Source organism: Onychomys torridus, chromosome 18, assembly GCF_903995425.1.
Source record: "Onychomys torridus chromosome 18, mOncTor1.1, whole genome shotgun sequence".
In the NCBI taxonomy this organism is placed as follows: domain Eukaryota; kingdom Metazoa; phylum Chordata; class Mammalia; order Rodentia; family Cricetidae; genus Onychomys; species Onychomys torridus.
In genome coordinates this window covers 52028773-52048084 of record NC_050460.1, presented here as the reverse complement: position 1 = coordinate 52048084, position 19312 = coordinate 52028773, and the positions used below count along the sequence as shown (strand labels likewise).

Genomic DNA, 19312 nt, shown 5'->3' with positions numbered 1-19312 from the left:
TGAGCTAGACTGCCTTTGATGAGTGATACTTTTCTAAGCAGGTTGCTGTAATTGATGGACATGTGAATAGAACACGGTGCTGAATCTGAGATGCCTCAGAGCTTAGAAGGCATGGAGATCACCTGCTTACTGTGAACATGCCCGCACACTGCATACATCCTCTGAATTATTCTATCCATAGGGATATGTGTGTTCCTTGCTACATGGTGAGCAGTGTGTGTGTGTGTGTGTGTGTGTGTGTGTGTGTGTGTGTGTGCATGTACACATGGAAGTCAGAAGACAACACTAACATTCTTGGATGTTAAGTCTCCCTTGTTTTTCAAGATAGAGTCATTAATGGACCCAGAGCTTAGCCAAGCTAAGCTAGGCTGGCTGGCCAGCAAGAACCAAGGATCCGCTTGGCTCTCCCTCCCTAACTCTGGAGTTATAAACATGCACTAAAGCACTCAGCTTTCCTATGGAGTCTTGGGGTCAAACTGGTCCTCCTGCCCAATGGGCACTTTATAACTAAACTGTTGTTCCCAGCTCCATCCCCTTGTGTTGGCAGCTCAACTTCTCAGTTTATTTTCTTTCATTATGTGTATATGCATGTTATCTCTGTCTGTCTGTCTGTCTGTCTGTCTGTCTGTCTCCCTCTCTGTGATGTTCACATGTGTATGAGGGTGCCACAAAAGCCAGAAGGAGGTGTCTGATCCCCTGGAGCAAGTGATTGTAAGATGTCTGATGTGGGTGCTGTGGTCTGCTGCAGAAACAGCGTACCTTCTCGCTAGCCCCTCATCTTTTTATGTCCATCCTCTAGCAGGCTGCCTGTCACTGTAGCAAGGAAACTGATGATGAGATGGATTGTAGGCATGTGGAATTCCTGTACTTTCACACAGATTCATTACAGTGAAGGAACAGCACTACATCTCGATAACAAGTAGGAAAATACACATTATACTTCAAATGAGCAAAAGCCTTCCAGGCCCCGTGCAATGTTAATGATACAGCAAATGTAATTAAATGATTAGAGAGTAAGAAAACACACAAACATATCCACTTACTTGCAAGTAAGCCGACTCCACTTGCCAGGGATCCCACCCAGGCTGTTTTTCCTTTTCCTTCACCAAAGGCATCTAGCCATTCTATGTACAAGACCCCAACAGCTAACGGGGATCCGTAACAGAGGAACTGAGTGAAGAAGGAGACAGTCACAATCACCCAGCCCCACCCTCCATCAGGTGACTTCTGAAACTCCATTGTGAGATGAGATCAATGCAGTGTCTCTCTGCAGGTACTAAAAAACAAGAAAAGAGAAAAGAACATCAGAATATGATGGGCACATAAAATGATGGGAATAAAATACCTCTTCCTGGGATGGAAATATGGCCCAGCAGTTAAGAGCACACACCTTTAATCCCAGCATTTGGGAGGCAGAGCCAGGCAGATCTCTGTGAGTTTGAGGCCAGCCTGGTTTACAAAGTGAGATCCAGGATAGGCACAAACAAACAAACAAAACAAAACAAAACAAACAAAAAAAAAACCCACTACACAGAGAAACCCTGTCTCAAAAAAGAAAAAAAGTTCTATTGCCATCTTCTGGACTCTGCAGGCACTGCACTCAAAAACACACAGACACACACAGACACAGACACAGACACACACACACACACACACACACACACACACAAACAAATAATTAAAAGTAAAATAAATAAAAATTAAATATATTTTCCTAAATTAAAAAAAGATGATCTAAACATATACATGGATGATTAAATAGACTGCCATATTAAGTTTACATTGCATTTATAATTTATATATAAACCATACAACCACTGGTACATTTCTTTTAATTATAAAAAGGCAGATTGTGAAATGTCTTTCCCAACCTTGACCTCCTTCACCAGGCTCCCTTCTTTTTTCAATCATAAGAAACCAATGATTTTAGCTTTCTAACTTTTTACATCTGAGACTCCCCAGGAAGTGGAGGGTTAATAAGAAAGAGACTTCACAAGAGTGTCATTGGGTCAGAGCCTATGAAGCAGAGAGAGGGAGAAGTTAACGGAAAAGGCTTGAATCAGGTCAATCAGGCTCGGAGGCAGGTACCCCAACCTGCTCTGTCATCTTCCTAAACGAAATCTCCCTGGAACCCACATGGTGGGAAATGAAAACAGACAACTTAAGCTTTGGTGTGACCTCCAACATACTCTTTACTATGAGCATGCCTGCCCCCTACAATAAATAAATACAATGGAATTTTTTATATAATTTATTTACCTTTATTTTATGTGCACTGGTGTGAAGGTGTCAGATTCCCTAGACCTAGAGTTACAGACAGTTGTGAGCTGCCATGTGGGTGCCGGGAATTGAACCCAGGTTCATCGAGCAGCCAGTGCTCTTAACCTCTGAGCCATTTCTCCAGCCCTACAATGGAATTTTTATAAATGAGGGGGTTTGGGCACATGGGATGTCTTTCCAGTCCAGCCCTAGGGCTGGCCTTCACACCATCAATACTGCCCACTCCTGATGACCATGAGAAGCTGTGGTGAGCTCAGGGGAGGGACTCTTGTCCCCAAGGGCTGTTGGCTGAAGGCCTTTGGCCAACTATGATTCCAACAGCTGGAGCAAGGATGCTTTGACTCCTGGAGCCTGGAGAGGAGATGATGGCACATCCCAACCTTTTCCAACCTGAGCGTTCTCCCAGGTCTACCCCACATACAAGTAAGCAAAGCCAAGCAAGCGTGCTTATATTTTGTTGTTTTATTTATTTGTTTGTTTGTTTGGTTTTTTTTTAGACAAAAAAAACAACATTTGGACGTTTGTTCCACAGGTTGCGCATCCTTTGAAGTTTCATGTGGTTTTGGTCTTTTTTATTTTTATCTTTTAAATCAGTACACGGTAGCTTACCATATGGCTATCTGCTTACTTGTGTGCTAATTTATGCGTTGATCAGGGAAGAAAGTACAGTGACTCCAAATTGAAAATAAATCCTAGATGTTCGATCTCTTTCATGTCTATGGTCTCTGTTGTTACTTTTATTACATTTTCTTTTCACTTGTGTCTTTGTGTGTGCACCAGCATGCACACCCACATGTAGTACAGGTGTGGGATATCAGAAGTCGACCTGTGGAAGTCAGTTCTTTGCCTCCAATATATGTTCAGGGGGTTGAACTCAGGTCATCAGGCTTGGCAACAAGCACCTGCTGAGCCATGTTGCTCGTCCCTAATTTAGTTTAGTTTTGTTTTTGTTTTTAATTCGGAGCTGAGGACCAAACCCAGGGCCTTAAGCTTGATAGGCAAGCACTCTACCACTGAGCTAAATCCCCAACCCTAATTTAGTTTTTGAGACATGGTCTTCCACTGGCTTTGAACTTATATCACTGAGGATCAGCTGGCTGGCTGGTGGGTCCCATGGATTCACCTGTCCATGCGCTCCCTGCCCCCTCCCAGTCCTGGTATTACCAGCATGTGCTACAAAGCTTGGCTTATTATGTGGGTGCTGGGATCAAATTAAGAGCCTTGTGCTTCTCTGGCAAACACATTACTGACTCCAGCTACCTCCCCAGCCTCTCTAAGGACTTGAACTGATAACTCCTTTTCAGAATCCCCTTTAAGAAAAATAGTTTTAATACCCCAAATTAGATGCTCTAAGGCGGGAGCAACCAAACATCTAACAGGATGGCCGGGCTCTGTAAAGATGATTGACAGCTGACTCCATTGAAAATCCCAAATTATAATGCTCTGGGAAAGTACAGGCTGACAGGCAGAGGCAGACTATGGAGAAATCTGGATTTTCTGGAAGGTGAGGGTGAACACTATGTCCCTCACAAACCGAAAGAATTCCTTTCTTCAGTGACAACCCTTGTTCCACCTTGTCATGGGTCAAGCCCGGGTGATATTTCAACACAGAGGGCAAGAATAATTTCTCACAGGAAGTGTTCAGGGCAGCAACTCTTTGAGAAAGGAAGTGCCTACTAAGCTATCCACTGGGACTTGATAGACAAGTTTTCATGGTGTTGACTGACACCCGATCCCTGATCTGTCATCGTCTCCCAGGTCACATAAGTGTCACTCCATCTGTCAATGGAAGGTGAGGCTGCGAACAATGCTGTGTAACTATCCCCTGTGCTTCCCTTCACTGCCTAGCTGCTCTCTTGCTTGCTGAGGTGGAGGGACACTCAGTGTTCAAGCACTGAGCGGAAGTGAAAGGCAGGAGCAGAACAATGCCTTCTTTTTTTTTTTTTTTTTTTGACCTGAGGATCGAACCCAGGGCCCAGATGCCTTCTTATCAACGGAGCTGGCCTTAAAGAAAGTGGGATTCATGAACTGGTGTCAGGGGCATGAGGAGCAGGAGGGAGGGATGGGTGAAGAGGGGCACACTCTCAGGGCTCACAGGGGCAAACAAGATGAGACCCACTGCACTCTGCTGAAAGGAAGGGCGTGTACCTTATTCTTACATCCAACATAGGATTCCTTCTATACTTTAACAACACCCTGGGGACATTTTCTCGTCTCTGTGATGCAACCTGACAAAGCGCTTGCTTTGACTCACTGAGGGGTCACAGTCCATCATGGCAGAGAGGCACGGCTGTGGGAGTGAGAGCAGTCAGGCTCGGATGCTTGGCTCATTCTCCTTTTTATTCAGTCCTGTACCCCAGGCCATGGGCTGGTGCAGTTCCCGCTGAGGATGGCTCCCCGCTCAGACAGACTTTCCTAAAACCACCCTCATGGACCCACACAGAGATGTGTTTCCATGGTGATTCTGAATCCAGTCGAGTTGACAATGGAGAGTAATTGTCACACATAAAAACTCCCAACATTAATAAGCCACTCGTGTTATCTAAGTAAAGGATTTTCATCTCCCCCTCCCAATCACAAGGCCCACCTGGTACCAGAAGACACTGTACTGTTGGGCATCAAGACCCATAAGCACTTTCAGCGTTGAGGAATCTTATTCCTGTACTAGTGTGGACATATGTGTCAAGGGAAGGCACACGTTGTACATTCTAGTAAATTCTTTGAGAATTTCAAATCTCTTTTAACTAAATTGTCACTAAAGGACTGAACCATACACAGAGGCCACTTAAAACGTGTAATTTCTGTCAAAAAACAGGGTATACTAGGCTATTTTTGATTGACATTAACTTACACTCTATTTCTTCTTCTTTTTTTTTTCCCTTTTAGTGAAAATAGGTTTGTGAGTCACAGAATATAGCCTGATTATGGTTTCCCCGCCCTTCAATCCTCCCCACCCCCACCCCTTTTCTCTCTCTTATTAGAAAACAGGCTTCTATTATTATCTAAGGGAGAATAATAAAATAAAATAAAACAAATCTAACACAGAGGAAAAGAACCCAAGAAAAGGCACAAGAAAGAAGTATAGATGCGAAGATTCACTGGTTTGCACACTCAGGAATCCCATAGAAAACACTACACTGGGAACCATAGTATGTATGCAAAGGACTTGCAGGGTAAAAAGAGAGAGACACTATATATATATAATAAAAAATGAAAAATAAGGTGTTGGGGATTTAGTTCAGTGGTAGAGCGCTTGCCTAGCAAGCGCAAGGCCCTGGGTTCAGTCCTCAGCTCCAGCAAAAAAAAAAAAGAAAAGAAAAATAAGATAAAATAAAATAAGGAAAAGCCTTGACCCTTCATTACGAGACAAAAAAAAACTTCCAAGGATGCCACAGAATAGGTTTTCGCTTGGCCATCTACTACTGGACATGAGTCCTGCCCTTAAGCATTCTTCGTGGCTCCAATGAGACTCCCTTGAAGAAAACTAGAATTTTATTTGCAAGTGATTGTCAGCTGGAGACAGCTTCTGGGTTAGGGATGGGGCATATGTCCACTTCTTTCAGCTCTAGGACGCCATCTGGTGCAGATGCATGCGGCTCTCCATGCTGCCTCAGTTCTATGAGTTCAGATGTATCTTGCCGATTCAGAGGCCTTGTTTTCCTGGTGTCTGCCATCCCCTCAGGCTCTGACACTTCTTTCTACCTCCTCTTCCACAGGGTTCCCTGAGGCCCGAGGGAGGGGATTTGGTGGAGACACCCCTTTTCAGGGCCTGGCACTCTATTTCTTCTTAACTTATAACTAACGGTGCGAATTGTGGACCCCCCTTGAAGGAGAAAGCATGAATTTAGTTAAACTGGGCTATCGGGAGAGAGTCAGTCTCTGCCACTGAGCTGGGCTTTGCTCTGTTAGGAGTGAGCTGCAAGCTCTTCCTCCAGAATATGCCCCATTGAGGAAAGTCCACGTTCCTGGTGAACATGTTCCCTGTGCCTCGCATTACACCTTGTTCCACACTCATCTCTCCCCTCAACTCTTTACACTGGTGAATTGAAAAAAAGAAAAGAAAGAAATGAAAAGGAAAGGAGACATGACCACTCCTAGGTACGATGGAGGAGGAAGTTTATTGTAGCTGTAAGGGAGAGCATGGAAAAGACAAGGATATCTGGGAGAGTCCAGAGTGGACATGACCAGACTGAGCTGGGCCATGCGGGAGAGGGGAGGGGAAGAGAGAGAAGAGAGAGGGGAACCAGGTGCAGCAGCCAAGAAGGAAAGGGGCAGGTGACCAAATTATCTGGATTTTACAAGGAAGAGCCTCTGGGGGAAGGGCAGCCCAGCCCCTGAGCTGGAGAGTTCAGGGTAGAGGGTGGGGTGTGCGAGTCAAGCCTGTAACAGGTAGGGACTGAGGGATGCTGGGAGAACCTAGCCCAGGTTTGATATGTTAAATAGGCACCTCAGCCTTTTGTCCGGGGTTTGAAACTTAACTGGCAGAAATTTGGGGGGGGGGTTGTTTTCTGGGAGAGACGCTGTCAGAAATGCGCATTTGACATTTAGATTAACATTTAGCACTGACATGGCAGTTTCTTGAAATGTACTCATGTGTACTATGCTGATTTCTTTTTTCCAAATACAGAAGGATTCACAATGCCCTTCCCTACCATAGCCCATCTCTAATGGCCTCTTTCTGAAAATCATTTGTAATTTCTCTCTGAAGACTCATAGATTAGTTTTTTTTCCACTTGAAATAAGAAAAGAGGTTGAAGACAGTACTTTCATTTGTTTGTCTATCACAATCAAAATAGCCCCGTGCTAACCCACTGATCTCAAGAGCTTTGGAGAAATGGTTGATTACAGATTGATTTAGTCTAGTGTAGTCGCCTGGGAAGTGAATTTAAAAAACTGTATGTGGCGATATTGTGTCCCCCAATATATTGTGCACCCTAATAAACTTATCTGGGGTCAGAGAACAGAACAGCCACTAGATAGACATAGAGGCCAGGAAATGGTGGCACTCACACCTTTAATCCTATCACTTGGGAGGCAGAGATCCATCTGGATCTCTGTGAGTTCAAAGCCACACTGGAAACAGCCAGGCATGGTGACACATGCCTTTAATCCCAGGAGTGATGGCAGGAAGCAGAAAGGTATATAAGACGTGAGGACCAGGAGCTAGAGCCTGGTTAAGCTTTTAGGCTTTTAGCAGCAGTTCAGCTGAGATCCATTCTGATGAAGACACAGAGGCTTCCAGTTCAAGGAAACAGGATCAGCTGAGGAACTGGTGAAGTGAGGTCAGCTGTGGCTAGTTCTGTTCTCTGATCTTTCAGCATTCACCCCAAATACCTGGCTCTGGCTTTGTTTTGTTAATAAGACCTTTTAAGATTCACGTCACGACGGGCGGTGGTGGCACACACCTTTCATCCCAGCACTCGGGAGGGAGAGGCAGGCGGATCTCTGTGAGTTCGAGGCCAGCCTGGTCTACAGAATGAGTTCCAGGACAGGCTCCAAAGCTACAGAGAGAAACCCTGTCTCAAAAAACAAAAAAAGATTCATGTCACAAATGTAACTCAAGCCGTCATGGCTCATACCTGGGATCCTGGTACTGAGGAGGCTGAGGCAGGGGGACTGTGCTAAAGAGAAAGAGTGGGAAGAAAGGGGGGAAGGAAGAGTAGACAGTGAAGGAGGGGAGGGGGAGGGGAGGCCCCACACTCCCCTCAGCTACGAAGCACGCTGCTTTTGGTGCATGGAAAGGTGAAAAACATAGGCAAGAATGTGGAAGACTGAACCCCGTCCTCTGCTGGTGCACACAGAGAGGCAGGGCCACTTTGGAAAGCAGTTTGAGGGCAGGAAAGCTGAAGGGTACAGAGTTCCTTTGGGTGCGGACACTGTATAAAAGCAGGGTTGGAGAGATGCCACAGTGGGTAAAGGCAGTTTCTGTGCCAGCCTCATGACCTGAGTTCCATGACCCTGAACCCATGTGAAAGGAGAGAATGGACTCCACGGATTCCACAACATTGTCCTGACTTCCACATACATGCCATGGTATGTGCACCAACCACCCTACACACACACACACACACACACACACAACTAATAATAACGGTACCAAAAGCAGATTGTGTCGAAGGTAACATAATGTTGTGAATTCATGAAAAATGGTTTTTTAGGACATATTACGTGGGTCTGTTTTATCATATGTGAATAACTCAATAAGGCAGTTAATATAAAGCACTTGAAATCTAACAAAAAATTTTGTCTGAGTCCTGACCCCAAGGTAGGTAACAAGTTTCATAAACTAAAAGTAGACCTGCTCTTCCAGAAGACATTCCGCCATAGCCAATACTTCACACTCCCCTAAACAGTGACTGCTGCCCCATCTGAACATTATTATTTAGTCTCTACCACTTCAGTGTAAGGAATGAGATACTGGGAACCTCAAAAATAATTATTGACATAGAATACAGACAAGATATATGAAATATTCTATATGTAAGTGATAGGGTTAATGAATATTTACAGATAAAGGACCCAATGTCCATCACTGAGTCCAGAAGTCAGCTATGACACACCTACACAGTGGAGGATTAGTTAGCAATGACCAGACGGGGGATAAATCAATGGGTGAACTTGTAAAAGTCTTATGCTAAGAGCAAGAATTCCAGAGAGAAAGGCCACTCCCAGGAGGCAAGGCTTCCTAGCCAATGACCTTGAGGCTTCCAGGAGGAATTTGGAGTGACTATGAATGACTCTGAGATTTCCTTGGTGTGAGAACAGTTGGTAGTGAAGATGGCTGCTCTACTCATGAGATGTTAATTATCAGCAAACAGCGAATTTTACATGGGTGACTGGTATGGTATGGGAAATGGAGCTTAATACAACTGCCATTTAAAATGTATTTTTAAATGAATATACATTCCAACTGGGCCCATTTGCTTAAACTCATGGTATGGTTTTTTTTTCCTTGCTTGGTTTTATTATTGCAAACTATGATAAAACAGTTTTTGTTTGTTTTAAGAGAGGGTCTCATATAGTGCAGGCTGGCTCCCCAAATTACTATTTGGGGGTGCCTTGCACTTCTGATCCTCCTGTCCCGCTTCCCCAGTGTTCTGATTACATATGTGGGCCACCACTCCTGGTATATTTTTGCCAGGGAATTGATCACAGCCAGGCAAGCACTCTATGCATAAGGTCTGCATAAAACATAAATTAATTTTATACTTAAATCTGGGTCTCTTCTCCAACATACTTCATTTTGTATATGCAAATATTCCAGGACAGGAGCTGCTACACATGGTAGCATGCCAGCCAACATATGTAAGGCTGGGGGTTAAATCACCAGAAATAATGCACCCCCTAAAAAAAAAAATCTAAGCCTGGCAGCGGTGGCACACGTCTTTAATCCCAGCACTCGGGAGGCAGAGGCAGGAGGATCTCTGTGAGTTCGAGGCCAGCCTGATCTACAGAGCAAGTTCCAGGACAGCCAGGGCTACTCAGGGAAAGCCTGTCTCAAAAAATTTTAAAAAAAGAAAAAGAAAAACAATCCAAAAGTCTAAAAACAAATCTCTGATTATTAGAGCATTTTGGGTAAGGGATCTTCAACCAGGACTAGGATTTAGTTCCTTTTTGAGTTTCTCGCTCAAGGTCTCAATGTCTTAGTGAGTCAAGATCATGGTGGTTCTGACCCAGCTCATGCAGTCACTCTCTGAGAAAGTCATGGAGCCAGCTCACACACCAATGCCAGCACTCCCTACCAGACGACTCCACCAGCATGCCTGCCCCTTCCAATTAGCTTCCTGGGTGATTCCAATGCTGTGCAAGCGAGAGTCACTGTCCCAAGGAATGGAAGAAGCCAAGCATCCCATGGCTCCCTCAGTGAGGAAGGACACTAGAAGGGAAGGGAGAGGACAGGAAGAGGCTTTGGGCAAACAGAGGGACTAGGGCAAGTGTCCACCCTGCACCCTCAGGAAGCTATAACAAAACACTATAAACTGTGTGGCTTAGAAACAATAGAAGTTTATCATACAGTTCCTGAGAACCACTAGGCCAAGTCCAAGGCCCACTCTGCTGTGTGTGAGGGTCACTTTCTACTCAAGTGAATACTGTCATCTTACTGAGTCCTCAATGGCGTTTGGGGTGGATGGGAGTGGAGCTTTTCAGCTCCCTGCATCTTATTGTCTCATCTCTTCCTGAAGGCCCCATGCCTAATATTTCTGATCTTACTGTTTTAGAGATCCCAATGTTGATGTTATTGAGGATTTTTAGTGACAAGTTTTCCTATGTAGCACAGGCTAGCCTAGAAAGCATTCCCCTCTTGCCTCAGCCTTGCAGGGCATGCTAGAATTCAAGTATGATAAACCGGGTTTCTTCTAGGCAAGGGGAGGACACAGTATTTCGGCCACAGAATACCTCACCCCAGGTCAGGCTGTTGTTTTAGCTCTACCCCTTATCCATACCCTGAAAATCTTGAGCCAACATCCTATCCCGACTTTCAAGGAGAAATGAAAATTCTTGTAGAAATAGTAGCCATAGCCAAAGCTACTGACTCGATTGTCTTTGAAAAACTTAGGAAGATGAGGGAGGAAGGCCCTGTCTCTGACACACCGACCATAACTTCTGAGAATCACAGATGGTGGTATGGGTAGATAGCTGTCCGTGAGTTCAAGACCAGCCTGGTTCTGCATAGCAAGTTCCAGGCCAGCCAAGGCTATATAGTAAGACTGTCAGGAGAAAGAAGGAGAGAAAGAAAGGAGGGAGGGAGGGAGAGAGGAAAGGAAGGTAGATAGATAGATAGATAGATAGAAAGTCTTGCATCTACATCTTTAGCATTATAATGTCAGATAATATGTCTCTGATGACTAGAGACTGTTAGGATTCTGGCCACTCCTGCAGCTATATGACTGCATATATGCAGTTCAGTAGCCAGGTAAGGGGTCTTATGTCCTATGTAGTCTGTGTGCTGCATGATTGTGCAATGCACACAGCGTGGTCATCTGTGCATGTGTGGCATAGCTCCGTAAGCCCACATACGCATGTGCAGAGGAATCCTTAAAAAGCCGGTCACAGACTCCTCCCCTCCCTCCCCCTTCTCCTCATGTGTCTTTCCAACAGGCCTGGCCATGCTCTCTTCTCCCCCCGCCCCCCACAATAAAGTGCTGATACTGGGGTTTATCATGCCTGTGACCTTTCTCGCACGGTAACAGTGCTGCCTATTAAAACCAACAAAAATAGTTACCAGATTCTTTCATATGTAAGTATTCAGTCCCCTACAAAAACAAAAAGAGTAAAATCCTGTGAACTGCAATAATACAGATGGAAACAGACACTCTGTAAAGTGAAATAAGCCAGGCCCTCAAAGACAAATACTGAGTGTTCTCATTCACATGTAGAAACTAAGAAAGTTCATCACCTCAGAGCATCCGGTAGAACAGAGGACACCCAATACTAGCAGAAGTGACAGGAAGGGAGACAGGCTGGAAAACAGCTACCCAAACCCAGTTAAAGCAGGATCCATTGTACCGTTCCTTAGCATTGCAGGGTAATTACATTAGGAACATTTCATTACATATTTCAAGATAACTGAAACAGACATGAAGTGATAAATATTTGAAGCAATAGAGATTGTCTATTACACTGATTTGACTGTTACACTCTGCACACGTGTATTTAACTATCACACCATACTCCACAAATATGTACAAATCCTATGTCAACTCAAAACAAGATTCAAACAAATGCTAAAAGGCAGCATATCCTTTTTTTTTTTTTTAAGTTAAACATTTGGAGATGGCCTCTATAGTCATTCAAGCACAAGGTAGGGTTGACTTGTCAGTGTATGAGCCCAGAATAAGAACATATGTGGCTCTGAACTGTCATGTTGAGCCCTCTGCGAACCCTCTCCAGGCCAGCTCAGGCACATAATGTCCATGACCTTTCTGAATGCACTGTTCTCATTTTGTTTGTTCAAATGTGTTCTTCTTTTCATCAACAGCATCAAATGACAGCCAGGCCCACTTGTTTACAAAATGGTTCATTGGCATGAATCAAGGGGTCCACACAAGTTTTTCAAATCCCAGAATCCATCTCTGAAAATACGCTGCAGCTGGGTGTGGTGGCAAAGGCCTTTCATCCCAGCACTGGGGAGGCAGAGATTGGTAGAGCTCTGTGAGTTTGAGGCCAGCCTTGTCTACAGATAGATAGGCTAGCTAAAACTACACAGTGAGACTCTGCCTTGAAAACACATACATACATACATACATAATACATACATACATACAATAAAAATTTAAAAATCCATCAGTTAAAGAAGTTCATTGCACCATTTCCCTGGGAATCATTAAGGAAACCTATTACTTTGTTTTCCTTTCCCTTTTTGAACTCAGATAAATGCACTATAAAACAATCAAAACTGTTATTACAATTCAGCTTACAAGAGCGAAATCCTGAACTTAACTCATTTAGTTGTCATTCAAGAAGATCCACAGATTGTTCTGTTTAAGGAGGGCTGGGCATCATGATAGCCTGCCTTTAATCCTAGCACTTAGGAAGAAGAGGTAGGCAGATCTCTGTGAGCCCCAGGCCAGCTAGAGCTACATAGTAAGGTCTTATCTCAAAAGAAAGAGGAGGAAAAAGAGGAGGAGGAAGAGAAAGGGAGGAGGAGGAGGAAGAGGAGGAAGAGAACACATGGGCAAATCTTGCAGGACAAAGGGAATGGAGAGTTCTGAGCACCATGAGCTAGCCTCCGAATACACCTTGTCCTAGGGGAAGACAGTTTACTGCGTCTTACTGGGATGGAGTATAGAAGAACAGCAGGGAAAATGTCCAGAGGAACACCTCTGGGTCCTGGAATCCAGCCACATTAAGTGGAAGGAAAAATTAACAGGAGTCATTAGCTGTTGAAGTCTCTGTGATCAACAGCAGGGTCATGAGCAAAGAATGCCCTTTGACCTCCACGACTTGGTGGATGTCTGCAGTTGAACCTACTGACTTGTCAGTTGACCTATCAGCTTGACTTGCCCATTTGGCACAGTCTGGAATCACCCAAGAAAGGAACCTCAGCGAGAAATTCCCCTGATCAAATTGGCATGAGGGGATGTCTTTTGTGGGGACATTTTCTTGGTTAATGATTGTTGTAGGCTAGTCCAGGCCACTACTCCTTGGGAAGGTGGTTCTGGGCAGTATAAGAAAGCTCCCGCCAGCATGCCAGCCAGCTTCATTCTTCCATGGTTTCTGCTTCAGATTCCTGCTTGAGTTCTGCCCTAACTTCCTCCAATGATGGACTGTGACCTGTAAATAGAAGCCAAATCAACCCTTTTCTTCCCTAAGTTGCTTGTGGGCAGTGTTTTATCACAGCCACAAGAGAGGAAACCAGGACAGCAGCCTAACACCAAAGGAGCAGAATGACACATTCTAGCCAGGAAGGAAGAGGCTGGCTGAGTCAATTCAGGCTAAGCTCACTGAATCACACATTGTCCATGTTAAGGCCAAATCTGGTCCCAAGATGGTTTGGTTCTGCTCAGTGAGGTCACTTTTGTTTTGGGTTTTGGCCAGTTTGAATGAATTGTCAGCGCAGTGATACTGGAAGATTATCCTTAAAAATCTGAATTTCAGGGTTCCCCCAAAAGAAAACAGAAATTCTGCCCATGTTGGGCCCTCACTTTTTATGTAATAATTAGCTTAACCTGAGTAACTCTGGCCTTTGTTGGATGAACATCTCTCCAGTTTCTTCTACTCTCTAATAAGTCCCAGAGTCTGGATGAAGGCTCAGGATACTTAGTGTCTCACTTGCTTTCTCCGGTGTCCTGGGCACAATCCCTGGCTTCTCTGTTCACTCCGTGCCTGTCTCACCGGCCACTGACTTTACTCACCAAGCCAGTGAGTAGCCATCTATTCTAAGTCCTGTCCAACCTCAGAGAAGACAGCAAACAGGATGCATCAACTCTCTGGAGTCAAAAGGTGTAACAGCATCAAGCCTATACAAACACACAGTCACCACGCCCCGCTCTTACCTAGACACAGATCGGTAACATCGCCTCTCTGTGTCCTGCCCTCACATGGGCTCTGTGCTGCTGGGATCCTGCTACAACCATTCCTTACGGTCTAGCTGAAAAGCTCAGCCCAGGAGCGTCCTGGTGACGATATCCACGACGTCGACGACACTAAAGTAGCTGACGTGTCCTTCTGTTTCATAGTTTTATACAACTTCCACGTGATTATTCAGAATCCAGTCTGATCGCTGAAGACTCCATTCGATATGACCCCAAATTGTATACCAGAATAAAGCTTCCTCCCTTTCACCAGTTCACCAAGAGTCTGTCACAGTGAGGAGAAAAGCTACGTCATACAAGGCCTCAAAGTATCTGCTGACAGGGTTAACAGGCATGATGATTGCTTTCTCCTTGGAATATAGCACTTTTGAAAGCTCAACACTCTGCGCTAGCTACTTAAACTATCCTCTACTGTATTTTTGAAGTAACTGAATGACTCGGAAGAGTATCTACTGTTCTATAGTATTTTTTCCCCATCACAATGGCCGAATAGCACAGATAACCTAAGAGAGAGAAACTGGGAGATTTGGGGGAATAATGAGCGCTCTGGAGATCAATAGTCCCTCACAGACGTTGGCTGCGCTCATCTTCATATGTGAGGCTGTTGAGTCTGGTAACATTTTTCTTATTCCATATCCCATTTCTGCTCAAACTTCAGAAACTCTTTGAAGGCACATCATGTGATAGGGTTTGCTGGGTTGTTTAAGGGAGATTTTTACTGTATAGACAGTCTGGTCTCCATGTCCAATCCTCCTGCCTCATCATCCTGAATGCTGGTATGAGGGGTGTGAGTCACCACCCCTACCTTGGGATAACAGTTTTAAGGTGAATAAAGACACTGAAATATGCCCCATAACTGAACACATAGGATGACATCAATCAGAACAATGGGGGTGAGGTCTGCGGGGAATGAGGCTCAGCACTTAACAGTATTAATAAGAGTCAACATTTGTGAATAATCTCATGACGCAAAGCAATAGTTCGAAGGACAGGTTCTGAAGGTGGCAGCTCAGGTTCAAATGTTGGATCGACTAGTTTCTCTTCTTTTTAAACGTGATTTATTATTGTTAATTGTGTGTATGTATGTGTCCACGTACATGACTGCTGGTGCCCGTGGAGTTAGTTCAGAGACTTCTATCTATCTCCTTGGAGCTAGAGTTAGAGGCAATTGTGAGTCACCTGACATGGGGGCTGGGAACTGAACATAGGTCCTCTGCAAGAGCAGGACATGCTCTTAACTACTGAGCCATCTCTCCAGCCCCAAGACAACTATTTTCTTAGTTGAGTGAACTTATCAAAATTCTTGGTCTAAAATCAAAACAATGCAAAAGTCATGTGGCTCTCTTGACGGCAGGTTTAACAAGCATTAATGGTTACCAGAATTATAAACAGGTGAAATGGGATAGAAAATGCTGTGACTTTACCAGCCCAGGAAGGGAAAGATATGTTCAGACTGAGCACAGCTACACCATAAAGTCATAAAACACAGGTCTAGAGAAAAATCACAACTGGATGTGAATAGTTATTGGAACTGACCACACTAGTTGGGTTTTTTGTTTGTTTGTTTTTTGTTGTTTATTTTCCTCCCAGTAGTGAGAATGGGAAGCAAACACTGAGATTTTAATCAATTATTTAGTGAGAGGGAATTCACAAAACCAAACTGAAAGCCACAAACTTACTCAAGGACACCCAGATTGTTGGGGCACATCATAAAGGCAATACTCAGCCACACTTCAATGTCTTAGCATCAGGTATGGCGTTTAGCGCCATCTCACCTCCAAGCATCATCTAGAGTAAACTCCAGGCTCCAGCTTCTTCCAGTGGCTGTGTTTCCTCTGACCACACCAGACTAGCCTCTCTCTGTGCTAAGCTCTGGTTGAGGAGGACTCCTTCCCCTCAGGAAGATCCTCTTTCCCTTCCAGTCTCAATTAAGACCCTGCACCCACCAGAAAACTCTTCCATTCAGAGCCCTGGATGAACCCCTCTTTTCTTGTTCCTGGATAGTATGGTTCTGATGCCTTTGAACTCCTCCTTCCTCCACGCCATCTTATATACATGGAAGCATGCTGTCTTTCTAAACACGTCTTACTAAACTCAACAGAGAGTATGCCTTTTTTTTTTTTTACTCAATAATACATTATAATTTAACCCTTTTATCCTCAAAGAATCATTTGGTGTGTACAAAATAAAAAAATTTTTAAAAAAACCAGCTAAACATAAACACTAGCTGGCTTAGACTACATGTTCTTCTTCCTTGACAATTTTTAATGAAAACTGAATGATACTTATCGCTAGATGATCTCTTGTCCAGAGAGCTGCAATCCCTCAAGCAAGACACTGATTCCTGTCGCCTTGGCCCCCACAACTTCTCCACACAACTCTAATCTATCAGTAAACATTGGGGGAAATCAAAAAAAAAAAAAAAAAAAAAAAGAAGGGTTCAAAACAGGGGAGGAAATACATTCGGGAAATCTGACCTCACCTGTCTAATCAGCAGCCTCTCGGTCTGCTCCAGCAGTTCCCAACCTGTGGGTCGAGACCCCTTGGCAGGGAAGTTGAAAGACCCTTTCACAGGGGTCGCATATCAGAGACCCTGTATATCAGATGTCTACGTTATGATTCATAACAGTAGCAAAATGGCCATTATGAGGTAGCAATGAAAATTATTTTACGGTTGGGGGTCACCAAGCATGAGGAACTGGATTAAAGGGTCGCAGCATTAGGAAGGTGGAGAACCACTAGTTTAGACAGTGGCCAGGTCTACCTGAAGCTAAGCACACCTTTCTGACATTCAGACACCAGCCAGTGCCCGCCATCATAGCTAGTGTTGCAGAGCAGCCAAGAAAACATTAAGAAGCCAGCCAAGAGTTCCTCGCGTCCTCCTCCACCATTTTGTCGCAGTCCTTGCCCTTCCCGTTCCTTAGAGATGCGAAGGATGCTTGCCAATACATATCACCTTATCACACCCGTGACCCTTCCATAAAGTCTTCCTTGGAGACGAAGGGTGCCTGACTCTCCACTTATCCAAGAATTCTGTTCTTGGGGCATCAGTGGTGCTGATACAAGATTTTGCCAGTTGGCAGGTAAAACGATTTTATTGTCTAATTTCGATTTGCTTGTTCAGGGAGGGTATGGTTTAATGGAGGCTGTAACCAGTATGAACACGTTCTTTCCTCTACATCCTCTTTAACTCAGACTATTGCCTGAGAATATCTAAGCTGTGTCTGCTCCGCTCTAGGTGAACACGACAATCTAGGCTATTCAAAAAGTCTAGATATTACAAGTGAACTGTAGCCCATGAGATGGGTCCAATGAAGTTATTAAGATACCAACATAAATAATAATATGTAAGTATTGTATGTGGTGTAAACGCTGCCTAAACTTTCCGAATTGTTTGGGCTGCTACACCTGACATCCCAAGAACGAGGTTTTATCCCGACTTGGTAGGTCAAGTTCAATGGCTTGCCGCCCTCTCCAAAGCCTCCGTGCCCTGCTAAAACCAAAGCAGGTTACCTAGGCGAACCAGAGCTGAGGCACGCGCACAAAATCCTTCCAAGTTTTGCTCCTCTGAGCTTCCAGGTGGCCAAGGAGCTGCCTGGCAGCTGGGCTCTCGCACTCTGGAGCGCAGCCCAGGTGCTGCACTGCCTGGAACCCCGGCAGGACCCGCCCGCACCCTGCTGCTGTCCTTGCAGTTAGATGCACCTCTAGCCCCAACCCGGATTCTCCCTAGCACCTGAGCTCCCTTTTCCTGGAACGGCCTTCTGGGAAGTAAGAACCCACCTGGGTTGCATGCCTCTTTCTGATCTGCCACCAGCACCGGCAGAGGTATCCCGGGAGACTCCTCCGGGGGCACCCACCTACTTCCCGGATCTCATCTTCCTTGCTCCCCTTACTCTATGCAAAATGCGGCCCTTGGATTCCTGGAAGTGTTATGCAAAGGCAAGCACTCTTTTTAAAAAGGGGGTGCAGAGCGCGCTGCGGCGCTCTCAGGGCATTCTCAGTCCTGGGCAGACAGCCGGACCAGAAGCCGACCACCAGCTGTGCGCCCGCGGGTGACAGCGCCGCCTTCTCTTGCTGCTGTTTGCTGAGTGACGGGTCTCTCCGACCTGGACCTTCCCGGCTTCTGGGGCCTTTACCTGAGTCCGGGGCTCGTCTGGGGCCGCGGACACAGCTTGGGCCGCGGCTGCTGTTCCCGGCCGTGCGTTGGGTGACCGGTCCCGCTGCGCGCACTTCACCGCCGCCGCTCTCTGCCCGGGGGACACATGGAGTGCAGTCCTCCCCGCCGGCTCCACCTTCCCGCCCCCACCCCGGGAAGTCACTCCCGGGGTGGTCCCACTCGCCGATCTCCTTTGCAGAGGCACCCTGGCCAGTCTGAACCGGTTGAGACTGCACGCCCGCTGGGGGAAGGAAGAGGAGGTGGAGGAGGAGGAGGAGATGGAGGCGGAAAAGCTGGCTGTAGGGGCGCTGCGTCTACTCCGGTGGCTTCAGGCCCCGCTAGGAGGAGGGAGGGCCGGACCCGAGTCCTCTTGGTCCCCCACAAGACTCCCCGTGTGTCCCCGCCCAGCACCGTGTGCTTTTGCAGGGAGGTCGGGTCTGAATATGAATACAAGGGTCGCTTGAGCTCCCTGGCTTCTCGGGGCCACTAGAGAGCCTCCTGGCCGAAGCTATACTCGTGGGCAGCGACCCCAGAGGAACGTGCCCTAAAACTTTGTGAAGTCGGCGCTCCTTGGCAATGGAGAGTAAAGGTGCCAAGGGCTTTCCTTTGTGACAACACTCCTCGGGAAAGGAGGGCGTCCGGCTGGACGAAGAGGGAGGGAGAAGCTGTGTGAGGATGGTCAGGTGTCCCGCAGTTGTACCAAGCCAACCCTAGCTTGTGGCGCGAGCTACCAAGCACTGCACTCCACGATTTCACAGAAGCCCACTGCAGACAACCCTGGGGTTCCAGTGGCTAACGAATGTGCGGCCACCATTCGCTCGGGGGATATGCCTGCACCATG

At 45.8% G+C, this 19312-nt stretch overlaps 1 protein-coding gene across 3 annotated transcripts in view; it reads right to left on the bottom strand.

Annotated features, from left to right (window-relative positions):
- Positions 1-18862, bottom strand: part of Slc16a9 (solute carrier family 16 member 9) — a 43537-nt gene extending 24675 nt beyond the window's left edge. The window contains exons 1-3 of one of the 3 annotated variants that reach the window (XM_036167000.1): positions 18452-18862; positions 14277-14580; positions 1044-1276 (exon numbers count right to left, since the gene is read on the bottom strand). In XM_036167000.1, coding sequence (XP_036022893.1) covers positions 1044-1239 — 196 coding nt within the window. In that variant the 5' untranslated portion in view covers positions 1240-1276; positions 14277-14580; positions 18452-18862. Of the gene's footprint in view, positions 1-1043; positions 1277-14276; positions 14581-18095; positions 18129-18451 lie in introns of those variants that run through there. The other 2 variants (XM_036166999.1, XM_036167002.1) reach the window with 2 other exon arrangements.
- Between the last annotated feature and the right edge of the window lie 450 nt (positions 18863-19312).